Consider the following 21191-nt stretch of genomic DNA (forward strand, 5'->3'; position numbering starts at 1 on the left):
ATTAATATTAAAAATGTACTTAAAGGAAAGTAAAAGTACACATTTTTAAAACTACTTAGTAAATTACAGTTTCTAAGAAACTACTCAATTACAGTAATTTGAGTATTTGTAATTTGTTACTTCACACTAGTGTGTGTGTGTGTGCGTGTGCGTGTGCGTGTGTGTGTGTGAGAGACCATGTTGTTGTGTGCAGCTTGGGAAATAATTATTTTTATAAGTTAGATTAAACCCCTTATTGTGGAAGTACCTCAAGATAAAAACAATACTAATATATTTAATACTATATTAACTGTAAATAAATAAAATGTAAATAAATAAAATGTATTTTTAAATCTTAGTTATTCTGTTTGCTATAGAATTTATCTAGGGGGAAATGTCCTCGTTTAGCCAACCTTCTGTGTGTTTTTATGTGAGTGTGTCCGTGTTTGTGTGTGTGAGACCATCTGCGTGTGTGTGCGCGCGCTCGCTCGCTGGGTGGAGCAGCAGTGTACGGCAGGTCTGCTCTCCTCTCCCCGGTTGAGCGGCTCATTGCGGCGGCTGGAGATCCATCAGGCGGCGGCGGCGGAATGTCGCTCCGGGCTCCGTGTGTGTGAACAGCAGGTGGAGGATGATGATGATGGAGGAATCCGACAGCATCCCCTGCACCGCGGAGGACGGACTCCTGTCGAGCTGGAGGTGGAACAGAACCGCAAGGGACCAAGTCCAGATCAAGCAGAAGATCCGAGATCTGCCCGGATTATTAAAACACGGACTGAACCTGCGCAAAAAGAGCGTGAGTTACCAATGCGTGATGAAGAATGTCTGTGTGTTCGTGATCAATACACACCCGTGTCCACCATCACCGTCTAGCTATATAATGTGCACCAACAACCTGAGTTTTATTTGAAATTCTGATTGATTTGCGCGTTGATGCTTTAATCTGAATGTCATTGATTATGAAGGAGAGGCTGTTGTTTTTTTGTAAATTTTCAGTCCTGGTATCTAAGGCAACAGAGATCCACACATACACCAGCAGGTACACAAACACACTCACACACCTGCTGTAACTTCCTAGCACGAAACAAATATGCGGTTCATATTTGATTAATATTCTTTGCAATATTTCGCGAAGTTACCATGGTTACCATAGTTTCAGTCTAAGCACAAGTGCATCAGTTAAATTATTATGGGATGCTTTGAAAATATTCATGTCATTGTGTTATTTCATTTTACCATGGTGGCTTATTTAAAACGTTTTATATATATATATATATATATATATATATATATATATATATATATATATATATATATATATATATATATATATATTAATTATGATGATGAACCAAGCTTATATGTACACTTGTGTATTTTAACCACTTAATAATATAATAATATGTCAGTGAGTCTGTTTACAAAAAGTATTGTTTATTTGGACATTATGCTATGATATAAACGACACAATAGCATTTCCTAAATTTGTGTACCATGCAAATACCATCCTAATTCTGGTCAGAGTGTACTGTAGGGAAACAAGCTGAAAGGTTTTTTGTTATTAATTTCTGTAATATTGCTGGGTTCCAGACATTTCCTTCCTGTTGTCACAACACAAATCGATTAAGTTACCTTAATTGTTTTGACAAATTTAAGTAGATTGAACATAAAACAGTTATGTTGTCCCCAAAAACCTTAAGAACTGTGTTATTTGAACTCATTTTAAATAAGTACCCAGCAGGCATTTTTTTGTTTTTAAAAGATGACTAAAATATGTCTAATAGACATCTAAACATTGTCATCTTAGCCAAAACAAGGCTAAATATTTGAACAAAAAAAGTAATTTTTGGAGTGGATATGCAATATTGCGCAAGGGTTCTACTGTGAAATCAGAATGCAAGCATATTTTTATATTAATTATGATGATGAACCAAGCTTATATGTAAAGTTGTGTATTTTAACAGCTTAATAATATGTTAGTGAGTCTGTTTACAAAAGTATTGTTTATTTGGACATTATGCTATGATATATATGACGCAATAGCATTTCCTGAATATGTGTACCATGCAAATACCATACTAATTCTGGTCAGAGTGTACTGTAGGGAAACAAGCTGAAAGGTTGTTTTTTAATTGTTATTAATTTCTGTAAAAATTGCTGGGTTCCACACAATTCCTTCATGTTGTCACAACACAAATCAAGTTACCTTAATCAATTTGACAAATTTAAGTGGATTGAACACAAAACAGTTATGTTGTCCCCCCAAAAAACCTTAAGAATTGTGTTGGTTGAACTCATTTTAAATAAGTGCCCAGCAAGCATTTTTTTGTTTTGAAAAGATGTCTAATAGACATCTGAACATAGTCATCTTAGCCAAAACAAGGGTAAATTTTTGAACAAGCAGCTAAACTCATATTTTAGAGTGGATATGCAATATTGCGTAAGGGTTCTACTTTGATATCAGAATGCAAGCATATTTTTATATTAATTATGATGATGAACCAAGCTTATATGTAAAGTTGTGTATTTTAACAGCTTAATAATATGTCAGTGAGTCTGTTTACAAAAAGTATTGTTTATTGGACATAGTGCTATGATATATATGACACAATACCATTTCCTGAACTTGTGTACCATGCAAATACCTAATTGTCAGAGTGTAGGGAAAATGGCTGATAGGTTGTTTTTAAAATTATTATAAATTCCTGAGTTCCAGACATTTCCTTCATGTTGTCACAACATAAATCGATTAAGTTACCTTAATTGTTTTTACAAATTTAAGTGGATTGAACATAAAACAGTTATGTTGTCCCCATAAACCTTAAGAATTATGTTAATTGAACTCATTTTAAATAAGTACCCAGCAAGCATTTTTTGCTTTTAAAAGATGTCTAAAAGACGTCTAATAAATGTCTAAACATAGTCATCTTAGCCAAAACAAGGTTAAATTTGGTCCGTCAGTGAAAATCTAATAGACGTCTAAGAATAGGCCAAACTTAGACTAGTCGTCAAATAAACAGAAATGTTATATGTTATATTAACACATATAAAGTTTGTCTAATTGACGACTAGTCTAATTTTGGGCTATTCTTAGATATTAGATTTTCACTGACAGCCCAAGTTTAGCCTTTTTTTAACCAAGCTGTCTACGTTTAGATGTCTATTAGACGTCTATTAAACACTAAATTGGTTTCTGGGTAGTTTGAACAAGCAGCAAAATTCATTTTTGAGTGGATATGCAATATTGCATAAGGGTTGTGAGGATGTTTTGAATCTAGTTTGAGTAAATATATGTTATTGGACCATTATTTAATCCTGCTACCATCATCACAGTACAGTTTTTGTAGACTGTAAGGAAAGAGCTGATATATATTCTGTTTATACACTCCTAGCATGACAGAGGGGCTATTCAGCGCTTCAGAGGCTTGAAAACAGGAATTGTTGTTGCTGGTTTATGTGGGTGTGCGTGTCTCATTTGTGTACGGCTTGATTAATTGTGAGGATGTGAGGAAGATCCACATTGATCATCTATTTGTTGCTCTTTCAGAAATGTGGCTCTTGAGTTATATTCAGTCTGTTTTTGTTGCTTGAAAACTATACAGCATAAATATCACATAGCTCTTCGGGGTTTTATCTCTTTGTCTCTGATGTGTTTCTGGAGATGCGTTTCAGCGTGAGGGTACTTGTATGCCTGTGAACAGAATGTTTGGTTCGGGCTCATTTGACTCAATTCATCCGCCCCGGGGTGATTAGAGAATTAAAAAATGAAAGCCTCATTAGTACTAAATGAGAAACAAATATTACACTCGTGACAATTGTTTTGTGTAATGCGGCTTTCACGGCAACTATTAGAGCTTCATTTGTTGAGATCTACGTGCAACCACAAGCAAAATATATGATTTCTTCAAATATTTACCAGAAATGCATACACTACCTAACAAAAGTCTTGTTGTTGATCTCAATTGTAAAAGCAACAAGTAATAACTTGACTTCTAGTAGATCATTTGGAAAAGTGGCAGAAGGTAGATTTTTCTGATGAATCATCTGTTGATCTGCATCCCAATCATCACTAATACTGAAGAAGACCTACTGGAACCCGCATGATTCTCATAGAAATCTGTCAAGTTTGGTGAAGGAAAAATCATGGTTTGGGGTTACATTCAGTATGGGGGCGTGCGAGAGATCTGCAGAGTGGATGATCAACATCAACAGCCTGAGGTATCAAGACACTTGTGCTGCCCATTACATTACAAACCACAGGAAAGGGCAAATTCTCCAGCAGGATAGCGCTCCTTCTCATACTTCAGCCTCCACATCAATCCTCCTGAAAGCAAAGAAGGTCAAGGTGCTCCAGGATTGGCCAGCCCAGTCACCAGACATGAACATTATCGAGCATGTCTGGAATAAGATGAAGGAGGAGGCATTGAAGATGAATCCAAAGAATCTTGATGAACTCTGGGAGTCCTGCAAGAAGGCTTTCTTTGCCATTCTAGATGACTTTATTAATCAGTGATTTGAGTCATTGCAGAGATGTATGGATGCAGTCCTCCAAGCTCATGATGGAGTCAGACACCATATTCATTCTGTTTCCACTGCAGCATGACCACATATTCTATACTGGACATTATTTCTGTTCAGTGACGAGACTTTAGTATAAGCAAAGTCAGACCTTACTGTCATAATTAAATAATTAAAAATCAAGGCATGATCAGATTTTATTTTGGTAAAATAAGCGTCATCTAGAGGCCTTTGCCTTTCATATAAGCCACTTCTGATACCAAATGTACTGTTGTTCCTAAAACTTAGATAGGCGACAAGGCTTTTGTGAACAGATTTACAATAAATTAATATATGTACAGGATGCTATTAGAAATCACAAGTGTGCAGATTATGTTTATCTATCTGCACACTCCTGATTATTAATAGCATCCTGTACATATATTAATTTATTGTAAGTCTTTTCATAGCTAATACTACCTGTATATAATGTTCATAGTACATCCATCTGTAAATATTACCATAGTTCTTCTATAAACTGCACTTTATAACTTATACCTGTATCCTGCACTTGCTGCTATTGCACTGCTGGTTAGACCTAAACTGCATTTCGTTGCCTTGTACATGTACATGTGTAATGTGACCCACATGAATTTTAGGTCACAAGAAGATTAAATTAAAACTATATATATATATTATACATCTATCTATACATGTGATATCTGAGATGTCATGGCTTTTAATGCCATGTGTGATTAAAGTCAACAAAGAGGACAGCACAGCTGAAGACCAACTCTCTGTTTCTCTCTGTTTTTTTATTCATTTTAAAGACCTCCAGAGTGAGGTCTGCAACAGATTTTGGGGGCTCGTCCGGGATCGGCTCCTAATATCCATGGGAAGCTGATCCAATGATTCTTGATCTTTGGGACCACAGAAGTGTGGATGCGCTGCTGCGAGTTTGTACTCAAGAGAACGCTTTTATCCATTAGTCAATCTTACTTAATTTTAGTAGCCATGCCCATCTTTAAACTATCCAATCAGTTTCCACAGGACTAAAATCATGCACCGCCCTACTTTTTTTTGCTTATTTAAAGATTTCAATTGGATGTACGTCACGATATGGGGAAAAAAGGACAATCTTAACTTGCTGACTTTAAAAACCACACTAGCAGAGCTTGACAAAAAAATTGGTTTCTTTAGTTAGTCACTTATTTAAATTGGAAGTCTGAGTTTACAATTACTAGAATTAATCATCATAATACTGTAATACTAGTAAACGTAATACATTACCAGTATTCAGATTAAAGTGACATTTTAAGGCTTAATTAGGTTAATTAGGCAAGCTAGGGTAATTAGGCAAGTCATTGTATAACAGTGATTTGTTCTGTAGACAATCCAAAACAAATATTTCTTAAGGGTGCTAATAATATTGACCTTAAAATGGCTTAAAAATTTTTTAACTGCTTTTATTCTAGCCGAATTAAAACAAATAAGACTTTCTCCAGAAGAAAAAATATTATCAGACATACTGTGAAAATTTCCTGAATGTGTTAAACATTATTGGACATCAGTAATCTAATTATTATATATAATATAATATAATAATTATGTATAATAAGACTAAGGCGTTTACATGAGTTGCTTTTTGAATGTTATTTTCATGATACCGGTCGTATGTTATAACACATAATTCGATTAACGTCATTGCGTCACCACGCTATCCACGTTTCCTCCGGAGTTTCATGTAATTTCGGGTGTTTCATTTTTAATTTGTTGACTTAAACTGCAGTTTGGCACTTTCACTTTCATTCAGGAACATTTCATGCATGCCCCCTGTGAAAAACAAGATTTTGGATGCAACTATGAACTGCTGGAACAGTGTAGTTTTAATGGTTCATAGTGCATTCTGAATGGGAGAAAAAACCTCCGCATTTCACGATGCAAGTGTCTGTGATCTGTAACTGACTGAGTAGGTGCAGAGAATAGTGTCAGACAGCCGTGTGTGTGTGTGTGTAGACTATCCCAGGCATGGGCAAACTTGATCCTCGAGGGCCGGTGTCCCTGCAGAGTTTTGCTCCAACACTAATCAAACACACCTGAACACCCTAATTAGTGTCTTCAAGATCACTAGAAAGCTACAAGCAGGTGTGTTTGATTAGGGTTGGTGCAAAACTATGCAGGGACACCGGCCCTAGAGGATCGAGTTTGCCGATCCCTGGACTATCCTGTCGCAAAACGCGGCGAAAAGTCCTACATGACGGTAATAGTTTAGTCGTAATGAGAGTATTGTCTTATTCGTATTAAAAGTCCATGTGAACGCACTCACTGAGAGGTTTTGGGTGCTATAAAAGCACTATGTTTGAGCGATACAGATTTCTTGGGATTGTTTTCAGACGAGGCGACAGATGCTCGTCTCTGCTTTAAAACCGGCCATGCGGTGATGTGACATCTCATAAGCAATCCTCCACAATTCTCAGATGGAGAAACTGCACTTAATGACAGAGTCCTCATGCTGCTAAGTGGACGTGTGTGTGTGCGCGCATCCATGTGTGTGTGTGTGAGTGCCTCTGGATGTAATGAAATCTTAACGAGAAAGACAAGGCTTGTTTGATGTCTCCATCTTGCAGTGCACTCATCCAGAGCGACAGATTTATCCGCAAGCCATGCAAGAGAGAGGTGCGTGAGCGTGTGTGTGTGAGAACGCTCTAATCTAAAAGTAATCCATTTCTGACACGTAATGACACACAGACTCACTGCACTCTGGAACAGTGTGCACTGCATAGTGAGTCAGGATGCTGTCTGTGCATCTTTCCCTCAGTTCTGCTCCTCTCTCTTCACGTTGTTCACATTCTGTACCATTTCTCCCGTTCGCTTCCTTTCATTCGCGCATTTGTAAATCCTTTCCCTCATCTCTCTCTCTCTTTGCCAGAAGGAGATTGAAATGATGCTTCTCAGTGTGGCTGAATGAAACTGTTTGTTAGCTTTTTATTTATATTATATTTACAATAAATTATTTAGTTATTTACAATAAATTATATTATATTACATTATATATTAAATTATAATAAAATATAATTAATTATGTTATATTATGTTATATTAAATTCTATTTCATTAATTATATTAAACTAAATTAAATTATATTAAATTATAATAAATTATATTATATTTTAATAAATTATATTTAATTTAATTGAATTATATCATATCGTATCAAATCAAATAATATTATTTTATATTACATTATATCATATTACATTACATTACATTACATTACATTATATCATATTATATTATATTATATTACATTATATTATATTATATCATGTTATATTATATTATATCATGTTATATTATATTATATTATATTATATTATATTATATTATATTATATTATATTATATTATATTATATTATATTACATTATATTATATTATATTATATTATATTATATTATATTATATTATGTTATATTATATTATATCATGTTATGTTATATTATGTTATATTATATTATATTATGTTATATTATATTATATTATATCATGTTATATCATGTTATATTATATTATATTATGTTATATTATATTATATCATGTTATGTTATATTATATTATGTTATATTATATTATATTATGTTATATTATATTATATTATATTATATCATGTTATGTTATATTATATTATGTTATATTATATTATATCATGTTATATTATATTATATTATATCATGTTATATTATATTATATTATATCATGTTATAGTATATTATATTATATTATATCATGTTATAGTATATTATATTATATTATATTTTATTATATTATATCATGTTATATTATATTATATTATATTATATCATATATCATATCATATTATATCATATCATATCATATTATATCATATTATATCATATCATATCATATCATATTATATTATATTATATTATTATTTATTTATCATTTGCCGCTGTCATGCAGAACTAAACTACAATTTTCCTGATGAAACGTTCGCAGTGTTTACCCATGTGTAATTCTGTACCATGATCCTAGCATGCTGTGAATTGGTTGTCAGGGTGTTGCTAGGGGACTTTGTGGGGAACAGGTGTTTCTCTGTGCAATTTTTATGGGAAGTTAGGCTTGGACGAGTGTTCTGGGTGGTTGTCAGGATGTAGAGGATGTTGTGGTTTGCTTTGGTGTTCCTAGTGGTTGCTATGTGATTTCTGGGGTATCCAGGGTGGTTGCTAGAGTGTTTTGGAAAGTGTTCTGGGTGGTTGCCCGGATGTATAAGGTTGCTAAGGTTTTTTAGGTGGTTACTAGGATATTATAGGTGTTCCTAGTGGTTGCTACAATATTTCTGGGGTATGCAGGGTGGTTGCTAGGGTGTTTTGAAAGGGTGTTCTGGATGGTTGACAGGATGTAAAGGGTTGCTGTAGGTTGCTAAGGTTTTCTGGCGGGTTGCTTGGGTGCTATTAGGTGGATATTATAGGTGTTCCTAGTGGTTGCTACAATATTTCTGGGGTATCCATGGTGGTTGCTAGGGTGTTTTGAAAGGGTGTTCTGGGTGGTTGCCCGGATGTATAAGGTTGCTAAGGTTTTTTAGGTGGTTACTAGGATATTATAGGTGTTCCTAGTGGTTGCTACAATATTTCTGGGGTATGCAGGGTGGTTGCTAGGGTGTTTTGAAAGGGTGTTCTGGATGGTTGACAGGATGTAAAGGGTTGCTGTAGGTTGCTAAGGTTTTCTGGCGGGTTGCTTGGGTGCTATTAGGTGGATATTATAGGTGTTCCTAGTGGTTGCTACAATATTTCTGGGGTATCCATGGTGGTTGCTAGGGTGTTTTGAAAGGGTGTTCTGGGTGGTTGCCAGAATGTAAAGGGTTGCTGTAGGTTGCTAAGTTTTTCTAGGTGGTTACTAGGATATCATAGGTGTTCCTAGTGGTTGCTACATGATTTCTGGGGTATCAAGGGTGGTTGCTAGGGTGTTTTGGAAGGTGTTCTGGGTGGTTACCAGGATGTAGAGAGTTGCTGGAGGTTACTAGGGTTTTCTGGCTGGTTGCTTGGGTGCTTTTAGGTGGTTACTAGGATATCATAGGTGTTCCTAGGGGTTGCTGCATAATTTCAATGTGGCCAGGGTGGTTGCTAGGGTGTTTTGGACGGGGTTCTGATTGGTTGCCAGGATGTAAAGGGTTGCTGTAGGTTGCTTGGATGTTTTTAGGTGGTTGCTAGGATACTATAGGTGTTCCTAGTGGTTGCTGAATGATTTTTGTTGCCAGGGTGTGTTGGAAGGGTGTTCTGGGTAGTTGCCAGGATGAAGAGGGTGTTATAGGTTTTATAGGTGGTTACTAGGATATCATAGGTGTTTTTAGTGGTTTCTAGGGTGTTTTGGAAGGGTGTTCTGCTATGGTTTTCTAGTTGCTATGGTTTTCTAGGTCGTTGCTTGGGTGTTTTTGGGTGGTTACTAGGAGATCATAGGTGTTCCTATTGGCTGCTACATAATTTCTGGGGAATCCAGGGTGGTTGCTAGGGTGTTTTGGAAGGTGTTCTGGGTGGTTGCCAAGATGTAGAGAGTTGCTGTAGGTTGCTAGGGTTTTCTGGCTGGTTGCTTATGTGCTTTTAGGTGATTGCTAGGATGTCATAGGTGTTCCTATTGGCTGCTACATGATTTCTGGAGTATCCAGGGTGATTGCTAGGGTGTTTTGGAAGGGTGATCTGGGTGGTTGCCAGGATGTAAAGGGTTGTTGTAGGTTGTAAGTTTTTCAAGGTGTTTGCTTGACAACACCATTCAAGTTTTCTCTACAGCATAGTGTGCTTTATTTGTAAACTAATAAACTGAACAGTTCACTGCTTTGACTGTGAAATCAAAGGAGCTGCTGTAAGATCTAGATAAATGTACATACTAAACCAGTGGCAGGACAGACTAGACTGTGGTGGGTGTAAGAAACTGTTTCATACTGTATAATGATGACCGATCCTTCTCAGCCACTCAAGGAACAGATGCAATCTGAAAAAAAAACTATTAGTATGGATTTTTGCTGATAACCCATTGCTGGAACGATCGATTATCTGCAATAATTGGTCAATCGGTCAACCTCTATTTTCTAGGATGACCTGTTTCTATGCGTTTTAATTGGTTGCTAAGGTGCCCTGATGGCTACTAGGATATTTTGCAAGGTTGTAATTGATAGGTCATTGCTAAGTGACTCCACAAAGTCTTTAATAAAGTAACACATTTTTGGAAAATCCTTCACAAATGGTGCGAGACGAGTTATATTCAAGGCACTTTAATATGAGAGGTGAAGGGTTTATTCAAATGACATTGAGAAAATTGGATCGTTTTTTGTAGTTTATGAGCCGCAGATGATATGAAAGGTGATTTGTGTGCTGTTGGGCATGTTTTCATCCACTCCGGGGTGATTTTGAGTCTTAATTTGGCCACAGCGTTCTCTGTGTTTCAGCAATTGGGATGACTTTTGGTGAAAAACCTTATTTTGACACATATTTTAGGAAAATGCTTTGATACTTTGTAAATACTTAACAATACACTCTGAATTGACTACTCTTTCATTATGTTAGGGGCTGTTTTTGCCCCATTGACTTCCATTATAATCACATTTTTTTAATTTCAAAGCCATGACAGCTTACACTACCTGACCAAAGTCTTGTCACCTCTCCAAGTTTTAGGAACAACAAATACTAAGTTGACTTCTAGTTGATCATTTGGTATCAGAAGTGGCTTATATGAAAGGCGAAGGCCTCTAGATGATGCTTATTTGACCAAAATAATTTGATCATGTCTTGATTTTTTTATCATTTAATCAGTAAGGTCTGACTTTGCTGAGACAAAAGTCTCGTCACTTAACAGAAATAATGTCCAGTATAGAGTCATGGTGCAGTGGAAACAGAATGAATATTGTGTCTGACTCCATCATGAGCTTGGAGGACTGCATCCATACATCTCTGCAATGACTCAAATCACTGATTAATAAAGTCATCTAGAATGGCAAAGAAAGCCTTCTTGCAGGGCTCCCAGAGTTCATCAAGACTCTTTGTGTTCATCTTTAATGCTTCCTCCTTCATCTTACTTCAGACATGCTCAATAATGTTCATGTCTGGTGACTGAGCTGGCCAATCCTGGAGCAGCTTGACCTTCTTTGCTTTCAGGAGCTTTGATGTGGAGGCTGAAGTATGAGAAGGAGCGCTATCCTGCTGGAGAATTTGCCCTCTCCTGTGGTTTGTAATGTAATGGGCAGCACAAATGTCTTGATACCTCAGGCTGTTGATGTTGCCATCCCTTAGCAGATCTCTCGCACGCCCCCATACTGAATGTAACCCCAAACCATGAATTTTCCTTCACCAAACTTGACAGATTTCTGTGAGAATCTTGGTCCATGCTGTTTCCAGTGGGTCTTCTGCAGTATTTGTGATGATTGGGATGCAGTTCAACAGATGATTCATCAGAAAAATCTAACTTACAATAAGTATTACTTGTTGCTCTTACAACTGAGATCGACAACAAGAGTTTTGTCAGGTAGTGTATAATCATGCATTCTTAATTAATGTTGGTTTTTCCTGTTTGGAAGAGCTAAAAATCATCATTATAATGGAAGTCAATGACCAAAACAGCTTCCAACATAACAGGTTGTAAATGTGAACAATATACAAGGGTTAATCGAACGTTTTTAGTTATGCATGAAGGACAAGAATGCATTTTTCTCTCTTTTATTGTTATCTAACAACCTTCTTCCACCTCATGCCTCTCCTTATCTCTGTGGCCTGTCTGCTCCATTTCCTCTCCGACCCAAACAGAGTTCAGCTCCCAGACTTCCAACAGCAGATCAATACAGTAAATCTGATACACACGCCATCTTCAGAGCCCAGTCAAAACAAAGCCAACAAGCGTACGCGCGGCCCCTGGGGAGATTCATCCAAAGAGCGACAAACGCTTGTAGATAGCGGACTATCTGTGGATACCTGCAGGTCAGCTCGCATCGCAGCCATTCTCGGGAATTTCAAACTGTATTCAGACGAGTGGTGATGAATACATTACTATTGTTTAGACTCCTTTGATGCTGAGCCTGATAACAGAACGCTCACGTTTGTTGTTAAGTCATGTGTGTCTGTTAGCAGGAGTGGCGTTTGGGAAACCTGTTCTTTGATGGTGTGCTTGTATTGCTCATTTGAATATGAGTTAAGGCACAACACTGCAAAACAATGCTTATCTTATTTAGATTTTAAGTCATATCTAATCGAAATATCTAAAACTACTTAATACAAGAAGCATATTCTAGACAGGCAAACCATATTGTCTTGTTTTAAGAAGTAAAATGTCCAAATTAAGTGAGGTTTTGGCTAAATAATCTGCCAATGGGGTATGCAAAAAAAAAATCTTATGTCAAAAAGAAAAACAAGATTAATTTTGAGAGACTGTAACATGTACATACCCAGAAGGAAGCTTAGAACTATAAGGCATTTGAGAGATTTCAGATACATGTGTAGAGATGTAATAGCTCTTTGGAGTGCAATTTGTGCTTTGTATACCTGCCTAAACAGAAAATATCATACTCTTACAGGTCAGGGTTGAATTGTAATTTGATTTTAATCCATTTTAAGCTTCTCTTACTCCAGAGACTCATATTACATGATGTTTTTAGATTGTATGGGTTTGCATTTGTATAATTTATTTGTCTAAATAAATTTGACATATTAATCTAAATCTCATTGAAATACATTATCCATTATATTTCATACAGTTTATACAGTTTCATTGTATATTGCATTTTTCCCTAGCAGCTACATTGTACATTAATATTTTAGCAACTACTAGCAGTTAACACCTTATAATAGCTTAACAACCACAAAGAAAACTAGCAAGACCCTAGCAACCACCTACAAAAATAAAACCCTAGCAGCCACCTAATGTTTCCTTGCAGTCAAAAACATCTTAGCAACCACCTAGAATACTCTAGTAATGCCATTGCAACCACAGAACACATTATCAATGTCATAGCAACTACAGAACACCCTAGCATTGCTCTATCAACCATCCCAAACACTCCTTGAACACCCTAGCAACCAACTACGACATATTAGCAGCACCCTAGCAACCACCTACATAAATAAAACCCTAGCTGCCACCTAACTTTTTCTTGCAGTCAAATAGAACACCTTAGCAACCACCTAGAATACTCTAGTAATGCCATAGCAACCACAGAACACACTATCATTGTCATAGCAACCATAGAGAAGCCTAGCAATGCTGTATCAACCATCGGAAACACTCCATGAACACCCTAGCAACCAACTCGGACACTTTAGCAGCACCCTAGCAACCACCAACAAAGATAGTACCCTAGCAGCCACCTAACCTTTTCTTGCAGTCAATTAGAACACCTTAGCAACCACCTAAAATACTTTAGTAATACCATACAACCACAGAACACACTAGCAATGCTATAGCAGCCACATAACATCCTAGCAATGCCTTAGCAACCACCTGGAACACTTTAGGAACACCCTAGCAACCAACTCAGACACTTAAGAAACACACTAGCAACCACCCACAAAAATAAAAACCTAGCAGCCACCTAACATTTTCTTGCAGTCAAAGAGAACACCTTAGCAACCACCTAGAATACTCTAGTAATGCCATAGCAACCACAGAACACAATAGCAATACCATAGCAACCACAGAGCACCCTACCAATGCCATATTAACCACTTGAAACACTAGGAACAACTTAGCAACCAACTCAGAGATTTAATAAACACCCTAGCAACCACCTACAACATTAATGCCCTAGCAACCACCTAAGCTTTTCTTGCATTCAAATTAAACATCCTACTATCCAACGAGAATTCTCTAGTAATGCCCTAGCAACCACAGAACACACTAACAGTGCCATAGCAACCATAGAACACCAGCAATGCCCTAGAAACCACAGAATACTCTAAAAATACCCTAGCAACCACTTGTAACACACTAGCAATGCCATATCAACCACATGAAATACTCCTTGAACACCCCTGGCAACCAACTCAGACACTAAAGAAACACCCTAGCAACCACCTACAACATTACTGCCCTAGCAACCACCTAACCTGTTTTGCAATCAAACAGAACACCTTAGTAACCAACTACAATACTTTAGTAATGTCATAGCAACCACAGAACATACTAACAATGCCATAGCAACCACAGAACACTAGCAATGCCCTAGCAACCACCTGGAACATTCTAGGAACACAATAGCAACCAGTTCGGACACTTAAGCAACATCCTAACAACAATAGCAACAAAAATAAAACCAAAGCAACCACCTGAAAAACTTCTTAAACACCTTAGCAACCAACTCGGACACTTAAGCAACACCCTAGCAACCACCTACAAAATGAAACCTAGCAGCCATCCAACCTTTTCTTGAAGTCAAATGGAACACCCTAGAAACTACCTAGAATACTATAGTAATGCCATAGCAACCACAGAACACCCTAAAATACCCTAGCAACCACTTGTAACACTCTAGCAACCACCTAGCAATCATTGAATTTCGAAATGTTTATTTTTAATGGTTAAAGCATACCTTTATAGCTCAAACAACATTCTAGATCAATAAGAAGATCAGATCAGATATAAAGCATGACTATGACTACATTAAACAATAAAATGCACACATATACCAGAGATTAATTGTTATCAAGCTGACCAAAGAATCTTAAATCTCTTTATTCTTCTCTGCTCTTGGACAATGGAGGGCAGATGAGGGATTTGAACAGAATAAGACACCCAGAGGAGGGAATGTGGGCCACTCCAGACAGATAAAACTCCATCTGATCAAAGTTCTGATCGGTATAATGAGAATCAAAGACTTTGTTTCAGCTCTGTCCACTGATCCTGCTCTCCCTCATTTAAGAAACTCTGGAAACGAGGGCCCGACACTGAGAGTTTGTCCGAATAAAACCTAACAAGCCTGAATGTCACTTTGCTGAAGCGTGCTCGGGGATAGCGAGGCTGTAAATTCTGACGTGATCACATGACCCTGCGTGTTTAATATGAACTTATGTCATGCCGAGAGAGAGTCGAGTAGAAGTGAGATGTCATTAAGTCCCTCATGTCACGCTCTCTGCCCAAAAAGTTTGTTGGCTGAAAGTTTAAATGTCCACAGATTTAAAAAAATCTGGGGCAGTTATTTAGCTATCATTTTACATTGTTTTGATCTGTTTATTTTGATTAGCTTTGATTTTAGCTTAGTTTTTCTTTCTTTTTTTTATTATTTTTTCAGGGTTTTTGCCTTTTTATTGATAGAAAAGTAGAGAGTATTGACAAAGTGTGGGGAGCAGAGAGAAGGGAAGGATTGGCATAGGCCACGAGGCGGGAATTAAACTCAGGTCACTGTGAGCACCGGAGTGCATGTGTCCCCGCACTAACACTACAACACTGACGCCGATTAGCTTTGTTTTTCTATACATTAATGTTTTAATGTTTCTAATAATTTTTTGACTTTAAGTTTTTGAGCTTTTTAAGTTTCAGTTTACATTTAATAATATAAAGACGCTAAATAAATCAGTTATAAATAAATAATGACCAAGTTTTTATTCAGCGTAATCAATATTAAGCTGTAAAACTTAACATTTTAGTCAAATTTATATAGCCGAAATGATGAATTTGAGAATATCACATGGAAATCAGATTTGAGAACCAGAAAGAACTATTGTTGTATGTATATATACACACATACATATACATATACATATATACATATATACATATACATACACACTCACCGGCCACTTTATTAGGTACACCTTACTAGTACCGGGTTGGACCCCTTTTGCCTCCAGAACTGCCTTAATCATTCGTGCCATAGATTCAACAAGGTACTGGGAATATTCCTCAGAGATTTTGGTCCATATTGACCTGATAGCATCACGCAGTTGCTGGAAGTAGCCATCAGAAGATGGAGACACTGTGGTCAAAGGGATGGACATGGTCAGCAACAATACTCAGGTAGGCTGTGGTGATGACATGATGCTCAATTGGTACTAATGGGCCCAAAGTGTGCCAAGAAAACATCCCCCACACCATTACACCACCACCAGCAGCCTAAACCGTTGATACAAGGCAGGAGGGATCCATGCTTTCATGTTGTTGATGCCAAAATCTGACCCGACCATCCAAATGTGGCAGCAGAAACAGAGACTCATCAGACATCAGACAACAGCCTCAGTTTCCTGTTATTAGCTGACAGGAGTGGCACCCGGTGTGGTCTTCTGCTGCTGTAGCCCATCTGCCTCAAGGTTGAAAGTGTTGTGCATTCAGAGATGCAGACCTCGGTTGTATCGAGTGCTTATTTGAGTTACTGTTGCCTTTCTATCAGCTGGAACCAGTCTGGCCATTCTCCTCTGGCATCAACAAGGCATTTGCGCCCACAGAACTGACCCTCACTGGATATTTTCTCTTTTTCAGACCATTCTCTGTAAACCCTAGAGATGGTTGTGCATGAAAATCCCAGTAGATCAGCAGTTTCTGAAATACTCAGACCAGCCCATTTGGCACCAACAACCATGCCACATTCAAAGTCACTTAAATCACCTTTCTTCCCCATCCTGATGCTCAGTTTGAACTGCAGCAGATCGTCTTGACCATGTCTACATGCCTAAATGCAGTTGGACAGGTGTACCTAATAAAGTGCCGGTGAGTGTAGATTTGTCATTTAGTAGCATGGCATATATTTAAAATACTCAAAAACCCGCGTGGTTTAACCCCATTCCAAATGGTGTAACCCCATTCACCTTTCAATGCAAGGCCAAAGGCTACCAGAGTATTTGCATGAAGTATCAGTGTGCAATATGAATAAAGTGCTTATCTTGAATACATGAAGTACCGACATGAAATCAAAGACACATGGAAGAAGGTCGCTGTCGAGTTGGGATTGCATATCTGCCACGCTTTTCATGTGAACGTCACATCAACACAGCATGAGGTTGGAAAGACCCTTGTAGAGAAGTTCAGAAGTTTTCAGCCGTCAGTATTTAGTAAAAGGTTTATAAAATGACGGTGGCGTGTGCTTGCGCAGATCTTGACCTGTTTGTTTTTGACAGCCTGTTTCTCTTTGTTGTACAGCAGTCACCGGACACCATTCCAGGACCGAGCAGCGGCGTCACACCCAAACCCAAGGTAAGACAACCTCAGGAGGAGGCGGTACGGCTGTACATGAATATTATTGAGCTCATCCCATGGGAAAGAAAAATGACTCATCTGAAATGATTCTCTCAAGACTGCAATGAGAATAAATGAAGTGCGAATGGAGACATCTGCTTTAATTTCACACACTTTCTCTGGGGTTTCTGAAATCTCTATCTGTTCATACTATTATAGTAGTTATTTGGCATTGATTTTTTTGTACATGTTATAAAACAATAATGTCAACACAGGCTCATTCTGAAAACGTAGCCTTATATATATTTCTGGAGATCGTGAATTATGTAGCCAGAGGTACATATGGCTGCATTTCGTCCTTAAAACGAACGCTACGGGGCAGTATGACGCCGTTCCTTTTCACGCTTACCAGCTGACCGCTTACCTCTGTGTGGATGACTTTCCTGCTGTTACCAGTTTGTCCAGTTACGTACCATGTATGTTGGCGGACTTGAGACGCAGAGAGGAGTTGAACACGACAATGTGGTCCGAGTCTGGTGAAGAAACGGTTCCAGAAAGCAGGATAGACAAAAACAGAATCCAAAAAATAAAATAAACAAGTAAATAACAGGGTGAGAATGTGGTAAAATCTGAAAACGAGGTCAAAATCAGGAGGGCTTTTCTTTTTCTGGATTGCTTTTTAAGACTGTAGTTGGGTCTAGGGAAGTGGGTGGGTGGGTCAATCGGTGCTTTTGAAAACACTATTGGTTGGGTTTAGTCAGTCGATCAGTCAGTCGACAGCAGCCCTCGCAAGAGAAATTTGAGATCTCAAAAAGCGTACACAGCGGCCTCTGGTGGATTCGCAAACGCAAAAACTGTAAAAAACGTAGCTCCTGGGACATATTTGGTGCTCTCCAGAAATGTATATAGGGGTAGGTTTTCAGAATGAGCCTGGGTTGAATAATGTACACCTTTTGTAAAGTTGCTTTGAATCCCAATTATAGTGAGAAGCGCTGAAAAAATAAACTTGTATTGAATTTTTATTTTCATTTTTAACTGAACTGGTTATTTTAATTTTGTTATGTGCTTTTATTTTATATAAACAGTATACAATATATTGACTTTTTAAAAGTTTTAGTAACCTCAAAGGGAGAATTTACACAAAAATTTAAATTTACTCTGCATTTACTCAACCTCAGGTGGTAACAAACATTGTGTTTCACTTACAGGGTGGGCCATTTATATGGATACACCTTAATAAAATGGGAATGGTCGGTGATATTAACGTCCTGTTTGCGGCACGTTAGTATATGTGAGGGGGCAAACTTTTCAAGATGGGTGGTGGCCATTTTGAAGTCGCCATCTTGGATCCAACTTTTGTTTGTTCAATAGGAAGAGGGTCATGTGACGCATCAAATGTATTGGGAATTTTACAAGAAAAACAATGGTGTGCTTGGTTTTAACGTAACTTTATTCTTTCATGAGCCCCCTCACATATACTAATGTGCCACAAACAGGACGTTAATATCACCAATTATTCCCATTTTATTAAGGTGTATCCATATAAACGGCCCAACATATTTTTCTGTTGAACACAAAAGAAGATATTTTGAAGAATGCCAAAACTGGTAGTCATTGATATTTCCAACATTCTTCAAAATATCTCCTTTTGTGTTCAACAAAAATTAAAAGAAACTGATCAATGTTAGTGTAAAATTCTTCAAGTGCCTTTCTGTGTAAATTTTGACGTCAATAAAAATTCAATAAAAATTAGGCAATACTGTGTATATATATATATATATATATATATATATATATATATATATATATATATATATATATATATATATATATATATATATATAAGCACAAAATTTAAATAAACAGAGATTATAATTGACAATAATAAACGTATATATAAAAATGGTAACATTCTTCAAAATATCTTCAAAATAACAAAAGAAAGAAACTCAAACTTAAGTGGAAACTGATTAAATTATAACAGAATTAAACATTTTGGATGAACTACCCCTTTTTAATTAGACGTCTTACTATTTTGTAAATATGTAATGTAATATTTTATTTATTTTCAGCTTTATTTCAGGGTGTATGTAAAAATGTACTGTATATGTAAAATAAAAGCACATAGCAAAATTAAAATAAACAGAGATTAAAACGAACAATAATAAATGTATCTAAAAATTTCCAGCAAAATATCTTTAAAATAACAGCAAATTATGACAGAATTTTCATTTTTGGGTGAACTACCCCTTTTTAAACGTCTTACTGTTTTAGTTTAAATGTGTAATGTAATATTTTATTTAATTTCAGCTTTATTTCAGGTTAACTCTGCAAGCTACAACAGCATTGTCTGATCAATACAATCCCCTTGAAACCGTATCTCTCACATACATGATGCTTCTGTGATGTTAATCTGTGGATCTGACGGTTTTCTCGTTTCATTAAAATCTCAGAAGCTCTTTTAATCCACACATGAGCTCTGTTAAATGCTCGATCTAGCCGTCTAACCACCCACCCATGTGTGGCTCTGATGAGAGAGAGAGAACATACATCAGATCCATAATCACGTGAAGAAGACACCACGGAAGCCCCACTAAGCTCTTCTGCTTTGTAGATCATCTCATAACAATGAGAACTTGATGAATTTATATGATTATCGCTGACGGGAGATTATGATCTTTATTTCTTTTTAGTCTTTTAATGACCCCGGAATTTATTAAAGCAATAAGCCATTAGAGAATGAGCATTACATAGTGGAAAGAAAGAAAAATCCGATTAGAACTTTTGATATTTCATATTGAGTCTTGAGCAGTGAGATTTCACAGTAGGCTGGGCTGTCCTGTGTGATATCATATAAATATTAGCCAAACAGCATGTGTAAATTAGCATGCTACAAGTAAATACTTAGAACTCTGTAGCTTAGTAATGCCCTTGCAGCTACTTTAAAAACTACATAGACCACTGAAGCAATGCCATAGCAATCTAGCAATTCTTTAGTATCAAACAATCACCTAGATCACTTTAACGATCACCCTATTAATCAGCTTAGCAATGAACTGTTGAACACCATAGAAATGCCTTTGCAACCACCTAGCAATGCCTTAACAACCACCTAAAACAATTGCAATTCCTTAGCAACAGCCTTCACTAACCATTTAGAACACCTTACCAGCTTCTAACAACATCTTAACAACAGCCTAGCAAAACCTTAGCAACCAATTGACCTCACTCTAGCAACACCCTAGCAACAACCAACAAACATGGTAGGACCACATTAGCAACATCATACAGCTAACAACAGAGCCTAGCAATACCTTAGCAACCTTTTGACCTCACTGTAGCATCAACCTAGCAACAGCCTATTGTAGAACATGCTAGCTACACCTTAGCAACAACCTAACAATGCCCTAGCAATCATATAGAGCACTTTATCAACCTCGCTCTAGCAACACCTTAGCAACATCCTACAGCTAACAACATCTTAGCAACAGCCTAGCAATACCTTAGCAACCACGCAGAGCACATTACTGACCTCACTCTAGCAAAACCCTAGCAACAGCC

General features: G+C 37.0%; 1 protein-coding gene across 1 annotated transcript in view; it reads left to right on the forward strand.

Moving 5' to 3' along the window:
- Positions 1 to 542: 542 nt before the first annotated feature.
- Positions 543 to 21191, forward strand: part of rapgef5a (Rap guanine nucleotide exchange factor (GEF) 5a) — a 107748-nt gene continuing 87099 nt past the window's right edge. Inside the window, exons 1-2 of the mRNA XM_056479973.1 lie at positions 543 to 772; positions 17595 to 17648. Coding sequence (XP_056335948.1) covers positions 608 to 772; positions 17595 to 17648 — 219 coding nt within the window. The 5' untranslated portion in view covers positions 543 to 607. The remainder of the gene's footprint in view (positions 773 to 17594; positions 17649 to 21191) is intronic.

This window comes from Danio aesculapii, chromosome 19 (assembly GCF_903798145.1).
Source record: "Danio aesculapii chromosome 19, fDanAes4.1, whole genome shotgun sequence".
Lineage (NCBI taxonomy): Eukaryota > Metazoa > Chordata > Actinopteri > Cypriniformes > Danionidae > Danio > Danio aesculapii.